Source organism: Chiloscyllium punctatum, chromosome 24 (assembly GCF_047496795.1).
Source record: "Chiloscyllium punctatum isolate Juve2018m chromosome 24, sChiPun1.3, whole genome shotgun sequence".
Taxonomy (NCBI): domain Eukaryota; kingdom Metazoa; phylum Chordata; class Chondrichthyes; order Orectolobiformes; family Hemiscylliidae; genus Chiloscyllium; species Chiloscyllium punctatum.
In genome coordinates, this window is record NC_092762.1 from 70653976 (window position 1) to 70668797 (window position 14822).

Sequence of the window (14822 nt, forward strand, 5' to 3'; positions counted from 1 at the left end):
GTCCACACTCAGGAAGTGTGGAAAGGAAGCTGGCCACTTCTGTCTTTCTGTTGCCTTATATTTACAGCATTGTTTCAAATTAGTCAGAGATTTCTCCAGTTTCAAATTGGTGTAAGATGGTCCTCTACACACTAAACATTTATCTAAAAGAATATAAGCTGACTTATAGCAATGTCTTGTGGAGTACCATTCATCTTGCATTTGGGAATCCCGAGGCACCAGAGGTTTCAGCCTCTTTGTCTTGTCACATTGAAACTACCGTGTAAGTGATTTTACAATATCTACTGCTACAGGAGCCGATGGGTTCACAAGCAAAGGTTACAAAATAAATTACAGTTAGGAATAAAATGCTGACCTCTTCCTACACATGCATTCCTCTAAACTGAACACCTACGTTTCTCAGCATCTTGCCTGAATCCAATTTAAATGTGGTCTTGTGGTGGGCTTGACATGGAGAAAGAAGTGTTTATATAAGAATCAGCCTGGATTTACGACCAAATGATAGTTAATGAGCTTGTGTAGAAAACAATGGACTTTACATGCCAGTAGGGTGAACAAATGTTGACACAGACTTACGTAGTCTAATCAAAATCATATCATTTACGAGCACAAACTGGATTTTTGTTTACTCTCTGAAGTCTTTGGTTATTCATAAGTTTAAAGGTTCAAGCATGTTGTATTAATTTTCTTTTTACCATCCACTTCTCCTGAAGCTGCTGACTAATGTTAGGGCACATTACATGAGCCCTAGCATGCCTTTGGTACATCACACTGTGACCATTCTCCACACATGAGTCAGACAGAAAGCATTTGCTAGCTAGTTGATTCTGGAAGGCCTCACAGTTAAGTACGATCCTGAATTAAGCCAGTGTCCATGCTTTCCAGCAGGAGTCCCTGACACGCACTTTTTCTCTCTCTAGTCAGTTGATGCGACATGTCATGTGCCTGTCGGCACTCTTGCTATGCTCTCAGCATAGATTCTGGATTAAATCTAAGAGCTCCATTTTTCTTCAAATCAGTTCTGTTTATAGTAATGTACTAATCAATGGTGCCCTAGATTTTGAACTTTCTTGACACATGTAGGTAAGATATTTACTTCATCATTGTTTTCAAGGTATTTTCCAACTCACTGCATGAACTCTACTGGACTGACCACAATCAAAATTCACTCTGTTTTCAAAACCTGCCATCCATCTCAGGATTCTTTCAGGACATGCCAGGTCACAAATTCTTACAAATCCTCTGGGAGGGATTAGATGTCACATCACCAATGAGTCAGGTGCAATGGCAGACATTAATTTGATTTTTTATATCGACAACTCTTACAACATAGGAACAGGAGAAAGCCATTCGACCCCCTCAAGCCTATCTAATGACATCCTGGCTGATCTCTGACCTAAATACCATTATACTGTACCTGCCTTTGTCCTTCATACCTTTTGGCTATCATGGACATGTCAATCTCAGATTTAAAATTAATAATTGATATAATATCAATTGTTGATTGCAGAGGAGAGTTCCAAATTTCTGCCATCATTTACATGACGGTGTATTTCCTATTTTACTAATTTTATCTTTGAAACGTCCAGCTGTAACTGATGCTCAATAGTCTTAAATTCCATAAGTGATGGGAGTAGTTTCTCTCTATCCAATCTATCCATTTTTTTTAGGTTGAAAACCTGGATCAAATCACGTCTTCTAAATTCCAAGAAATATAACCATTCTTTGCTCACTGTCTCTTTGTCAGTTAACTCTTGGAGTGTAGGTATTATTCTAACAAATCTGCACTCCCTCCAAGATAAACATTATTGTACAGCCTGGTGCTCAGGTCTGCTCAGACCAGTTGCAATCTTGTTTTACTTCCATACCACAGGCATGCTTTAACTCCCTGTATTTTAACCTTTGAACAGAAAGACTAGTATTCAATTTGTCTTTTTAATTATATTCTGTGTCTGTGCAGGACCTTAAACTAACCCCTACCTTTTTTTTAAAGAAAATATACTTTACTTTTTAAAAATTTAAAGACATAACAGTTGAAATATATTGTTTTATTAAGTGCAATATCGATCAATCCCTTTCAATGTGGTATGTGGCGATCACTAATGTTCAAACATTCAATTATATTATTGCTGAGTTGTATTTCATTCCCTCAACCTGGCTTGTTCCTTATCCTAAATACAGCTGCCAAATAGTCTGTGTTAATATTTTCAATTCATCTGTTCGATATTCCTCATTACATTTACAATTATAAATTGTATTTTCAACGTAGAGTTTAGGTCAAACATACAGCTGTTGGTCTTCTGCACTGGTTCCAGCCTTTCAGAATTGTATGTTGTGAAGGTTTCAGACAGTGACCTTTCCCCATTATGTCTTTGCAGTGGCTGCCCCAAGCTTTATTGTGTCCCTTGACCCATAATCCTGCACTTTGGAAAGTGCCAGTCTGCAACACTTAGTTGTGGTCTACTCTTTTTGCTCTGGAAGACCAGCAAATTTTAGCCAGCCCAAAGGATGCCTTTAACCAAGATGATTGTCCTCCAGCAGCAGCAGCTGGTCCTCCAGTGGCAGTTCATAGCTATCTTGGGGTCCATCCCAGGGAATAGCCTGGGAGCACAGAGCCCTACATTTCAGAGCTGATTTTGATGAAACGCATTAAAAACTGCGACAGTTCTTTCCTAACCTCCTTTGTAGAGGCGTGTTCCAGAAGGAGGTGGGTCACAGTTGTGTCCTCACCACAGATGAGGACTTCAAAGAAAGTATGTGGAGATGTTGTGACTCCAGGCATGCAGAAGGAATCTAATAGGAAGGTCCTTCTCATAGAGTCATAGAGTTGTACAGCACAGAAACAAACCCTTTAGTCCAACTCGTGCATGCTGACCAAATATCCTAAATTAATCCAGCCCCATTTGCCAGCTTTTGGCTCATATCTCTCTAAACCCTTCCTATTCATATACCATCCAGATGTTTTTTAAATGTTGTAATTGTATCAGCCTCCACCAATTCCTCTGGCAGCTCATTCCATACATGCACCACCCTCTGCAAGAAACTGTTGCCCCTTAGGTCCATTTTAAATCTTTCCCCTCTCACTCTAAACCTATGCCCTCTAGTTTTGGACTCCCATGCCCCAGGGAAAAGACTTTGTCTCTTTACCCTATCCTTTCCTCTCATGATTTTATAAACCTCTATAAGGTCACCCCTCAGAGTTCGATGCTCCAGGGAAAACAGCCCAGCTTATTCAGCCTCTCCCTATAACTCAAACCCTCTAACCCTGGCCACATCCTTGTCAATCCTTCTTGAACCCTTTCAAGTTTTACAACATCCTTCCTACATCAGGGGGACCAGAATTGCATGCAGTATTCCAAAAATGACCTAACCAATGACTTGTATGGACAAAACATTGTCCTCCCAACTCCTATACTCAATGCACTGACCAATAAAGTAAAGCATACCAAATGCCGCCTTCACTATCCTATCTATCTGTGACTTGACTTTCACAGAACTATGCACCTGCACTCCAAGGTCTATTTATTTAGCAACACTCCCCAGGACCTCACCATTAATTATATAACTCGTGCCCTGATTTGCTTTTCCAAAGTGCAACAGCTTGCATGTATTTAAATTAAGTTCCATTTGCCACTTTTTGGCCGATTGGCCCATCTGATCAAGATCCCACTGTATTCTGAGGCAGCCTTCTTCACTGTCCACTACGCCTCCAATTTTGGTGTCATTTGCAAATTTGCTAGCGATACTGTGTATGCTCATATCCAAATCATTTATGTAAATGACAAAAAGCAGTGATCCATGTGGCACGCCATTGGTCACAGGGCTTCAGTCTGAAAAACAACCCTCCATGACCACCATCTGTCGTCTTCTCACCATAAGCCAAGCTAAATCTTTTAATATTCTCGCAAAGAGGCGTTGTCTCAATTGGCTTTGTCTATCTGCTCAGGGAACCATCTGACAGAACCTATTGTCTCCTTTCTGCTTATTTTCTCGGACACACGCCAAGACAAACATCAACTACTGCTGGAGGACTATCAACTCAGCAAAAGACTCTCTCTTTGGTCTGCATGAAACTTGCTAGTCTCGAAGATGTTATGTGTGGACTACTGTTTATTGATGTATGGTGAAAGGTGTTTCTCCGCACAAGATTTTCAACAAGGGACAGGTGATATGGCCTGATCCAACTGAAGGAAGCGTTCAGCAACAACGTAATCAGACCCATTCTTCAAAACACTGGGGAACCTCAGCATGGAATCACACTTTGTATTGGATAATGAGGGTTTACACGCAGGTTGATACCGAAGCACAATGAGCCACATTGGGGATGTCTTTCCCCATTTTATTAGAAGTATTAAACTTGGTGTCCATATGGATATGTTTAATTGTTGATATTTTAATGGCCACAATGTATGCTTTCAAAAGTATACTTCATTCATGAATTAACCATAAGTCGGTTATAAGACTGGTCAAGTTGAGCTAGAGGCAGCCAGAGCCAAGATGTAACGAGAAGGGCCACCATCTACAGCAATGAAATGCTGAGATCCCTTGTAGCTTGTATTGGAATGTAAATAGTATCTTATCAAATTTATAAATGTTCCAAATTTGCAATTGGATGGAAGAATCTAAGAATGCAATGCTCAAAGGCGAAATGTGATATTTTTATTGCTTTTTCAATAAGGTCCACATTGCAGTGTAGTTTAGTAATCCCAAACCAGCAACACCACTGTCAGTTGTCAACTGAGATGAACCCAATTAATCAGTAAGGTAATCTATGTCAGAGTAAACAATATCCTAATAGGTGGCTACAGAAGTATATTCTTTCTAAGTCCAGTGTAAGACTGTATCCTGATTTTTAGTTATTAATAATGCTGTGCAATTATCTTCTTGGCACACTAACATCCCATTGCAAATCAACAACTTCATTGAGGTAAACTATGCCAGAGATGCACAGTGGAATTTTTTTCCCATGGATGCTCCCAGACCTGCTGAGTTTTGCTGGCAATTTCCTTTTTACGTCAGAGGTTTTCTGACACGTTGACTGGAACTGTGCGCTGCAAGGTCATTTCGTGTCTAGATAATTGGCACTAAAACTTCTCAGAATCTGCAGCGTGTTCTCAAAAGACACAAACATAAATACAAGTTCCAAGTTGTGTGGAAGTCTCTGAATTGGTCAAAATAAAAGGTAAAAGATGATATCACTTTGTAAGGTTGAAAAGGATGTCATAGTCTTAAAAGTTGCCTCAAAGAGCTTTATTGGTCAACTGAATGTCTCATATTTTTAAGTCTTAAGAATCTCCTCCAGGCCAAACAGTCACCATAAGTGCCTGATGGGAGGAGCTCACTGACTGCCCACTAGGACACAGCCACTTAGCTCAAACCAGGTATTTAAGATGCGGAGGTGCCAGCTTTGGACTCTTAAACACACACCAGGTTATAGTCCAATATTTGGAAGTACTATCTTTCAGAGCACTGCTCTTCCTTAAGGTAACCTGACCTGAAGTTGAGTGATTTTTAACAGATATTTAAGTGCAGCATGACAACTTCTTCAGGATGAACCTTGTGAAATGGAAGTGCTGGAGTTTAACCTAGCGTTCTCCAGCTAGGTCCTCTGTTGAGCCTGACCCATGTGCAACATCGAATTCTCAATGTTGGCAGTTTATACCATACACGTGGAGTTCTGCATTGTACTATTATGCTGGTTTGCCTTTTCTTTGTGCTGTGAACTTTGAAGTGCAGGTGACAGCAGGCAGATTCACAGCACGGATTGCCTGCATTTGTTATTTATCTCTGCCAACTGTGGGATTCGAAATCTTCTCTGGGGTGGGTAAGTGAATGTATCCAATCAATAGTAAAGTTCATAGGATGGCTTTGGGTTTGATTCCTGGTTATTCAGCTGAGGTGAGCCCAAATACAGGATCAGGAGGAGGCTATTCAGCCTTGTTGAAAAATTTGATCATTGCTGATCTATATTTTAATTTGCTTCATCCAGCTTGATACTACATCCAGAATGCAACTGCCTAATTTATTTCTCTGACATTTTCAATTGAACTGGCCCCACAAGCTTTTCAAGGGAGTTATGATTTCTCACTGTCCTTTAAGTAACAAAGTGCTTAGTGATATCATCCTCAAATGGGCTAGCTTCACTATTAAGGTTTTGTCTCTTGTTTTTGAATCCTCCGCCATAGGGGAACTATGTTCTAACCAATCTATTCAGGTATGTTCCTATCCACCATGGGAGCAGGTGGGACATGAACCTCGGTCTCCTGGCTCAAAAGTAGGGACACTACCTCTGTCCCAGAAGAGCCTCTATCCCAACAGAGCGAGCAATTATTTCCTAATCAACCCTCTGAGAGATGTAATTACATACCTTTGGAGCAGATGAGACTTGAACTGGAGTCTGTTGAACCAGGGGTAGGGAAACTACCACTGCACCACAACAGGACCCCTACCAGAAAGAATAGTTTCAAATCCAATTAAATCTTTTCAGTCATCTTAAACATCTCAATTCGATCATCCTTGACTCTTAAATCAAGAATCCCAGACTTATGTGGGCCATGTGTTTATATCGTACCATGGTAGATGGTGAAATTTGAATTTAATTTTTTTAAAGAACTGAAATTGAAAGTTGGTATAATGGTGATTATGCAATCATTGTTCATCGTTGATTCAGATGGCATTTTACAATAGTGTCCTTTAGGGAAGAAAAATTGTTATACTTACCTGGTGAAACACAGTGGTAGTGTGGCTAACTCTGGGCCAGAAAGCCTAGGTTCATGTGCTAAAGCTGGGCCACAATACATCTAGGTAAAAACAATGACTGCAAATGCTGGAAACCAGATTCTGGATTAGTGGTGCTGGAGCCTGATGAAGGGCTTTTGCCTGAAACGTCGATTTCGAAGCTATTTGGATGCTGCCTGAACTGCTGAGATCTTCCAGCACCACTAATCCACAATACATCTAAACAGGTTGATTCAAAATATTTACAAACTGAATGCTTTATATTTTAATCTTTTTCGGTCCCAGTAACATTATGCCAAGTTTGTGCTGTACCTCACTGAAACCAACATATCTGGAAGTCCGGCTGGAAGTCCGGCGCAGAAGGCAGTATTCTAGTGAATTCTGTGGCCATCATCATGATCATGATAAGAAACATTGTTCACTGTTGGAATGAGGCACAAAGTTGGTTCAGAAAATGTATCTAGAGAGTTAGACAATCCATAGTGTCTGCAGAGCTTTACTAAATTGAAATCAGAACACTGTCTGCACCACAGCCTTGGGAAATGAGAAGCCCCCCCCCCCACCCCAATAAATATCACCCCTGGCTATCGCTGCACATGTCTGTGTCTTAGGATATGCACAGATCCTGCTTGGTTGTGATTCACCATGTAGCTGACAGTGCTTGGTGGAGGTAACCCAGGAAGGCCAAATCATACGCCAGTCAGGGGTCAGGAGAGAGGGGTGAACAGTTTGCGAGAAAACAAGGAAATAAAACAAGGGGCATATTCAGCTTGGGGGGAACCACAGCACAAAATGGGTGATGGTGGTTACACCACATGAGCAGCTGGGTTTACATTAGCCAGATTTTCTTTTCCATTGGCTACCATTCAAGTCTATTTTCACCCTTGTAGCACCTTCAGCCATGCTTCCATCCGTATTATTGGGGTTTAGTAACTGTATATGGTGTAAGCAGCTGTGGCTACTATAAATAAAGCTCAGCATTCAATAACCATTTCCCTGCATTGTAATAGTGAGGACCCCTGGAAAAATTGCCCTCATTGGGTAAAACGTCTCGGAGTGTCTGGTGGACGTGAAAGGCACTATATCAATGCAGGTCTTCTGAGCATTACGGTCTATCAGGCAGCCAGCAGTTACTCCTGACTGCGTACTGTAGCTGCTTTTACTGTCACCTGCATTTTAATGGGATAAGCCCTTTAAGAGTCAGGAGCTTGTTTTATCTTCTTCCTGTCCTCATTATTCCTGATGGGTGATCCTGCTTTGTGCATAGCCCCAGGCAAGGGCCTGCATTGTTAAAGTTTGACCTTTGCTGCAACTGATCCAGTGCAAATTGAACAAAGACTTGGGAGCCTTCAGTGTGCGGGCACTTGGTCACAGTTTGGTTATATGATTAGCAGCAATTTCAATAATTGTGCAGACTGCACACCAGCAGTTTAGACGAAGATGTGCCTGTGTGATGCGATGAATTTACTTCTGAGTGACCTGGAGAGGGAGAAACAGTTTTCTCGGCCCCACGATGTGCTGGGTAAAGTTTTTTTTAATAGTTACAAATCTTTGCAGAGGTCTCTTGTATACAGCCCGGGCTGCGGTCCTGCAGATGACCTGCTTACTGGTAACTTTGCTGGAACTCTGATTCTGAGCGGATACTAAGGGGCGGGCTAACCAAGACCTCTTGCATTTTTCGCTTTAATGTTGTTGCTCCACATTTGATCTATCATTTTATATTTCAAAATGTTTCCCTGTTTAAAATCGCAAATGGATACAAGATTATACTTTGGATTCCAACGAAATGTGGAGAATAAATGTGGCACAGTCCTTTTCTGTCATCTGAGACCTCATAGATACAGAGCTGCCGTCAGTAAAGGGTTAAAACAGCAGCGCCTATGCGTACGTGTGTGCCGCTGTGTTAGACTGTGTAAATATTTAGAGCTGAAAAATGTGTTGCTGGAAAAGCGCAGCAGGTCAGGCAGCATCAAAGGAGCATTCTGCTGTGCTTTTCCAGCAACACATTTTTCAGCTCTGATCTCCAGCATCTGCAGTCCTCACTTTCTCCCAGTGTAAATATTTATACCTGTGTCTCCGCTGATAATATCCTCATTGCTTTTAGATTGATTAAAATGCTTTCTATGAGAAAATATGAACAAAATGAGGAATGTGATAGGAATAACCCTACCAGTGATTCGGTAAAAAAAAACAATGACTGCAGATGCTGGAAACCAGATTCTGGATTAGTGGTGCTGGAAGAGCACAGCAGTTCAGGCAGCATCCAAGAAGCTTCGAAATCGACGTTTCGGGCAAAAGCCCTTCATCAGGAATAAAGCTGAAGGGCTTTTGCCCGAAACGTTGATTTCGAAGCTACTTGGATGCTGCCTGAACTGCTGTGCTCTTCCAGCACCACTAATCCTATCAGTGATTCTCCAGTGTGAATTACAAATACACTATACATACATATAAATGTATATGCTAAAATACATTTATAGTGTATTTAGTTCAAATTCTCGCGTCTGTGCAATAATATAATTACTTGGAGATGTAAATGGAGACTGAAATAGTCTTGACTTGACGTCTGGGAGTAGTCCTGAAGGAGTGCTGCATTGTCAGAGGCAGTTCTTACTCAGAAGATCCAAAAAACCAAAAGCCTAGTCTTTTCTGTCTGGTTACTGGTTAATATCCTGTGGCATTCTTGGGGAGTTCTTCCTGATACTGGAAGTTGTAATTTGTTCTGAAGAAAGGTCACTGGACCCAAGACATTAAATCTGCTTTCTCTCCACAGCAGCAGGACAGTGACTAGCACTGTTGCTGCACAACATGTTGGTTCAATTCCAAACTCAGATGACCGTCTGTGTCAAGTTTGCACATTGGATTAGATTACTTACAGTGTGGAAACAGGCCCACACAGGCCCTTCGGCCCAATAAGTCCACACCAACCCTCCGAAGAGCAATTTAACCTGCACATTTTTTTTGGGACTGTGGGCGGAAACTGGAGCACCCGGAGAAAACCCACGCAAACACGGGGAGAATGTGCTAACTCCACACAGACAGCTGCCTGAGGCAGGAATTGAATCCAGGTCTCTAGTGCTGTGAAGCAGCAGTGCTAACCATTGTGCCACCGTGCCATTCTCCCTCTGTCTGCTGTGGTTTCCTCCCACAGTCCACAAGTCAGGTGGATTGGCCATGCTAAATAGCTCCATAGTGTCCAGGGATGCCAAGTGATTAGCCATGCTGTTTGGAGGGTCTGTGTGGCTCAATGGGCCAAACAGATGGGCAGGAGCAAGCCAGGCAGCATCAGGAGGTGGAGAAGTCGACATTTCAGGTATAACCCTTCTTCAGGAGTGGGGGTGCAGATAAGGGGGTGGTGAAGTGGGGACAAGTGAAGACACGTAGAGGGTACGACCTGATTGATGAATGGGTGGAATGAATCCAGTTGGTGGCAAGAAGCAGTGGCAAGGAGGGGTGGGGCTGGGAATGGAGTCAGAGAATGGGAAGGGAGGTTATCTGAAATCTGAGAACTCAGTGTTGAGTCCTTTTGGGCTGTAGGCTGCCCAGGTGGAAGATGAGATGTTGTTCCTCCAATTTGCGGTTTGGTTCATTGGGACAATGGAGGAGGTTGGGGGAATTGAAATGGGCAGTGACTGGGAGGTCCGGTTGGCCCCTGTGAGCCCGGCTGAGATGCTTGGTGAACCGTTCCCTAAATTTGAGCTCAGTCTCTCCGATGTAGAGAAGACCACATCGGGAGCAGCTGATGCAGTAAACTAGGTTGGAAGACAGGCAGGTGAACCTCTGTCTCACCTGGAAGGATTGTTTGGGGCTCTCGATGGAGGTGAGGGGGTGGGGTAGTGTACCGGCAGGTTTTGCATATTTTCCGGTTGCAGGGGAATGTACCTGGGGGTTCGGGGGATTGGTGGGGAGAGTGGGACAAACCAAGGTCTGCCGAAGGGAGTGGTCCTTGTGGAAGGCAGAGAGGGGTGGGACCTGCTCCCATACTATGGGCGGGTAAGAGATGCTGGAGACCAGCTGGGTTTCTCCAGCAATTTCTGTTTTCGTTTCTGAAGAAGGGTCACTGGACCTGAAATATTAGTTCTCTGCTTTCTGTTCACAGATGCTGCCAGACCCGCTGAGTTTGTCCAGCAATTTGTTCTTCTTTCTTTCAGATCTCCAGCATCTGCAGTTCTTTGTTTTATTTAGACTTATTTCTGGTGTTGTGACCACAAATTCTCTGTCCACTAAACAGGTGATCCAGGAGTGATTTATTGCATTGCAGATTGTGGGCGCTTACTGTGAACAACTTGTCATGTTTCCTACGTCATAACTGCGACTGTATTTCACAATGCATGCTATGATATCAGTGAGAACACTTTGTGACCTTCCAAGTTTGTGAAATGATTGATGTATGTGCAAGTCTTTATTTAATCTCCCCCTCATCTGAGATTCTTTGTCCTGGAACAGCTTCAGTTGCATCCTGTTATGGTACAGTATTGAGAAGTGCAACTGGTTACTCAAGAGTGAGCATCTGCAACTTGCCTTTCTCATGAATTCCCCTCTGAAAATGCTCACGAGAGGAAGTCGGTTTGGCCATGCAGTTCAGCTTGTTCAGATCTTTCTGCCATGCCGGGTTGACTTGTTCGACACCAATCTTTTACAGAGGCTTTTAAACAGTTTCTCTGAATTGAGAGCCCTCATTATTTAAGTGTTTTTCCTAAATTTTATGCTGCTATAAAAATGCCAGTTGATCGTTGAACTTTTTTCAATGGAAATGTGCCTCTGCAATTGATCTTTAAAGTGGGGACAATAGCTAGACTATTTTGGAGAAAAAGGAATCATTTCATTGTGAGTGAAACAGTTGAGCTTTGTGCATATTGAAGACACTTTAGAAACCTATTTGAGTTATTTGTGACACAGAAGGAGTCCATTTGATCCAGTGTACCAATTCTCTATGGAGCAGTCTAGTCAGTCCCACTGATCTGTTTGTTTCTTGTAGCTCTGCAGTTTATTTCCTTTCAAGTATCTATACCCAGTTTCCATATAGAAATCAATTGTTTGCTTTTCCGCTACCTTCCTAGGGCAATGTTTCTACCTACACCATACTATTGAAAAGTAGGTTCCAGGTCAATGCTGTGTAAACCATTCTTTCTAATCTCCTACATTTCTTGCCCAACACCTTTAAATCTTTGCCCTTTGCTGCTTGTGTTAACAACTAATGGGAATGAGTTTTTGCTGTTAATTTAATCCAAACCAGTCTTAATCTTGCAATCTATCAAGACTTCTCTCCATCAACTTTTCTCCAAGGAGAACAACCCCAGGCTTTCCACCTTAACTTGGAATCAATCTGGTAAATTTCTTCTGTGCCCTTGCAAGGACCCGTGAATCCTTCCCAGGGTGTTATAAGCAAAATCTCAAACTGATGTTAATCCGTCTCATTTGCATTGTCTGTCAGTACCCTGCCAGCAGCACATTAATTTACTTCCTGTATCTCTAATGATTTTAATCCAGGTCCCTTGCACCGACACTCAATTTTATAAGACATTTAGCCTGAAAAGTTCATTTGAAAGCTACTAATATATGAATGCCAATCTCTTGGGAGATGAGTATCTTTTACCTAGTGTTACAGTAGTTAACTAGTCTTAAGCTATTATAACCAATTATCTGGGTAATAAACTACTACTTTTACTCAGGTATGTACCTCTTTTGCTAAAGACTATTATTTATTAATGGTTCATCCCTCATCATTTAATGCAAGTAATCTCCATAGACAAATACTACAAAAAGGGTTGGTGGCAGAAAGATCCCAGGAGAACTAGGTGCTAATTGTTTGCATTATCCTTCCCCCATAGATCCATCTGCACTTTAAAGCAAAGTTAAAAATCACACAACACCAGGTTATAGTCCAACAGGTTTAATTGGAAGCACACTAGCTTTCGGAGTGACGCTCCTTCATCACATGACAGCTCACTATCAAATTCTCTTGATTTGAAACAGGATTATGACTATCAGATTTTGACCATCAGCCTGGGTGATTTGTGATAATGAAAGGTTCAGACTTGAAACATCAATTCCCCTGCTCCTCTGATGCTGCTTGGCCTGCTGTGCTTATTCCAGCTCTACACTTTATCGACTCTGAATTGTGATATTTCCAATATAACCTTCTTTACTACCACATTAGTGTCAGCTTTGTCAATGGCTAGAGCTGACACAATTGGAAAGCAAATGTCTCAATCTTAAGTGCCCAGGACCTACAATGCAAGGAACAAGCCTTTCTGAACCTTGGAGAAAGTGAGGACTGCAGATGCTGGAGATCAGAGCTGGAAAAGTGCAGCAGGTCAGGCAGCATCTGAACCTTGGTCAATTTACTTCCAGCTCCCTTAGCGTAAGGGCCGACGTGTGTGCAGTCAGAACCATCAGTCTCTGTCTGAGAGCAATAAAAGAGGAAGAAAATGTAATTGGCCCTGAGATACTGCAGAACCACTGTGACTCCACACACAATGCTTCAAGTCTTCAATCTCATGATTAGTTTAGCTCCTTCAGAATCGCTGATTTGATACATTGAACACAGTCGTTTTAAAGAGTTTTCTTGTGTGTGTGTGTGTGTGTATACCATACCACTCCCAGAGTACTGAAAACCCACCCCCTTCATTTTGACCGACATGAGTGATTGAAATGGTAATGTGAACTGGATTATGGACTGTAGGACACAACTGTTTCCAGCTCATGGGTAAGTGTAGGATAATTGTGTTAAATTGACCAAAAACAGATCACTGTAGGTGTATCCAAAAACAGCTCAGAACAGTGCCTCAAGGGCACACTGCTTTTGGGCGTTAATGAGCACAGAGAGGAGAAGGTGTGAGCCATCCAATAACAGTGAAGTGTTGGTGCCCTGAGGTGCACCTTCAACAGGTGGGACTTCAACAAAATTCTACTAAAACAATGAAGATCGCAACAAGAGAAATTAGGAAGGACAGAGACTGTCATAGGAACATGTTAAGCATCCATTTGCTAATATGTCGCTAATGGCAATTTCAAAGCAATTTTTAAATTACCATTTGAAGAGAAAAATCAACAGATGCTTTCAAAATGCCTCCTACATGCTCATTGTTATTGTATTATGTGTTAAAGGCCTGAAGTTGTCAGCTGGTTATTGTTTTTTATCTGTTAGCTGTTTCTGTCAGGGGGTTGATTGCGGCAGACTCTCTGAACTCCTTGGATTGCTGCTGCTGTGAGAAACTGTTTTGACCAGCCTCAAGGAGAGTTGCTTCTTAGTCAGGCAAATGGGGGGGTGGTGACATTGTGGGAATATCAGTGGACTAATAATGTGTAGATACGAAAACCCAAAGTTGCGAGGACTAGGGTACAACCCCAGTGTGGCCGCTAGTTTTGAAGTCAATGAATGAATAAGATCTGAAATTGAAAGCTGGCCCCGGAAACCATGACCTTGAAATTATTGGGTTGTGATTTCTCTTTTTAAAAATCTTTCTGGTTCATTGTTGTTCAGAGAAGGACACCTGATATTACCCAATCTGGCCTACACGTGACTCCACAACCCCACACTACTGACCGTTAGCTATGCTCTGAAGTGGTGTAGAAAGATACTCCACTATACTAAACTTACTGAATAGTCAAAATAGCAATCCGAGGAGCTGGCTCCACAACAACCTTCTCAAGGAGAAGTAGGGATGAGCAGCAATTGCTGATCTTGTCAACAAGCCCAATTCCCATGGAAGGTGTTTTTAATTCATTCTCTTTTGGTAGTTTGAATTGAAATGTACATCAGGTCATTACAGGTCTTTGTGTCAGATTTCAAGTTTGGATTGGAAACATTGTCAGTCGTCTCCTGGTTTTGATGTTATCAAATCCATTTTCACTCCTCTTTAGCCAGATTTAGAGATCTGAGTAAAGCTGCCGTTTAGCTCCAGGGTGCTAGGCCTCTAGAATCCTAAAGAAGAGAACCATGTAAGAGCAATTAAAGAGGTTGTTCACTCACTTGAATCCAGTAGAAATAGTCAGCTCTTGTAGACCTGAACAAAACTGAGGACACACGGAAGTGATGGATGGACTTTGGGCTTCCTATTTGAAGTCAAAGATTGTTGGAAAAG

At 42.0% G+C, this 14822-nt stretch overlaps 1 protein-coding gene across 4 annotated transcripts in view; it reads left to right on the forward strand.

The window, feature by feature from the left end:
- Positions 1–14822, forward strand: part of LOC140494681 (rho GTPase-activating protein 45-like) — a 174865-nt gene that overhangs the window by 88265 nt on the left and 71778 nt on the right. The window contains exon 1 of one of the 4 annotated variants that reach the window (XM_072594150.1): positions 8090–8260. The exons of the other annotated variants lie outside the window; for them this stretch is intronic. Coding sequence (XP_072450251.1) covers positions 8179–8260 — 82 coding nt within the window. The 5' untranslated portion in view covers positions 8090–8178. Of the gene's footprint in view, positions 1–8089; positions 8261–14822 lie in introns of those variants that run through there. 4 annotated transcript variants of the gene reach the window in all.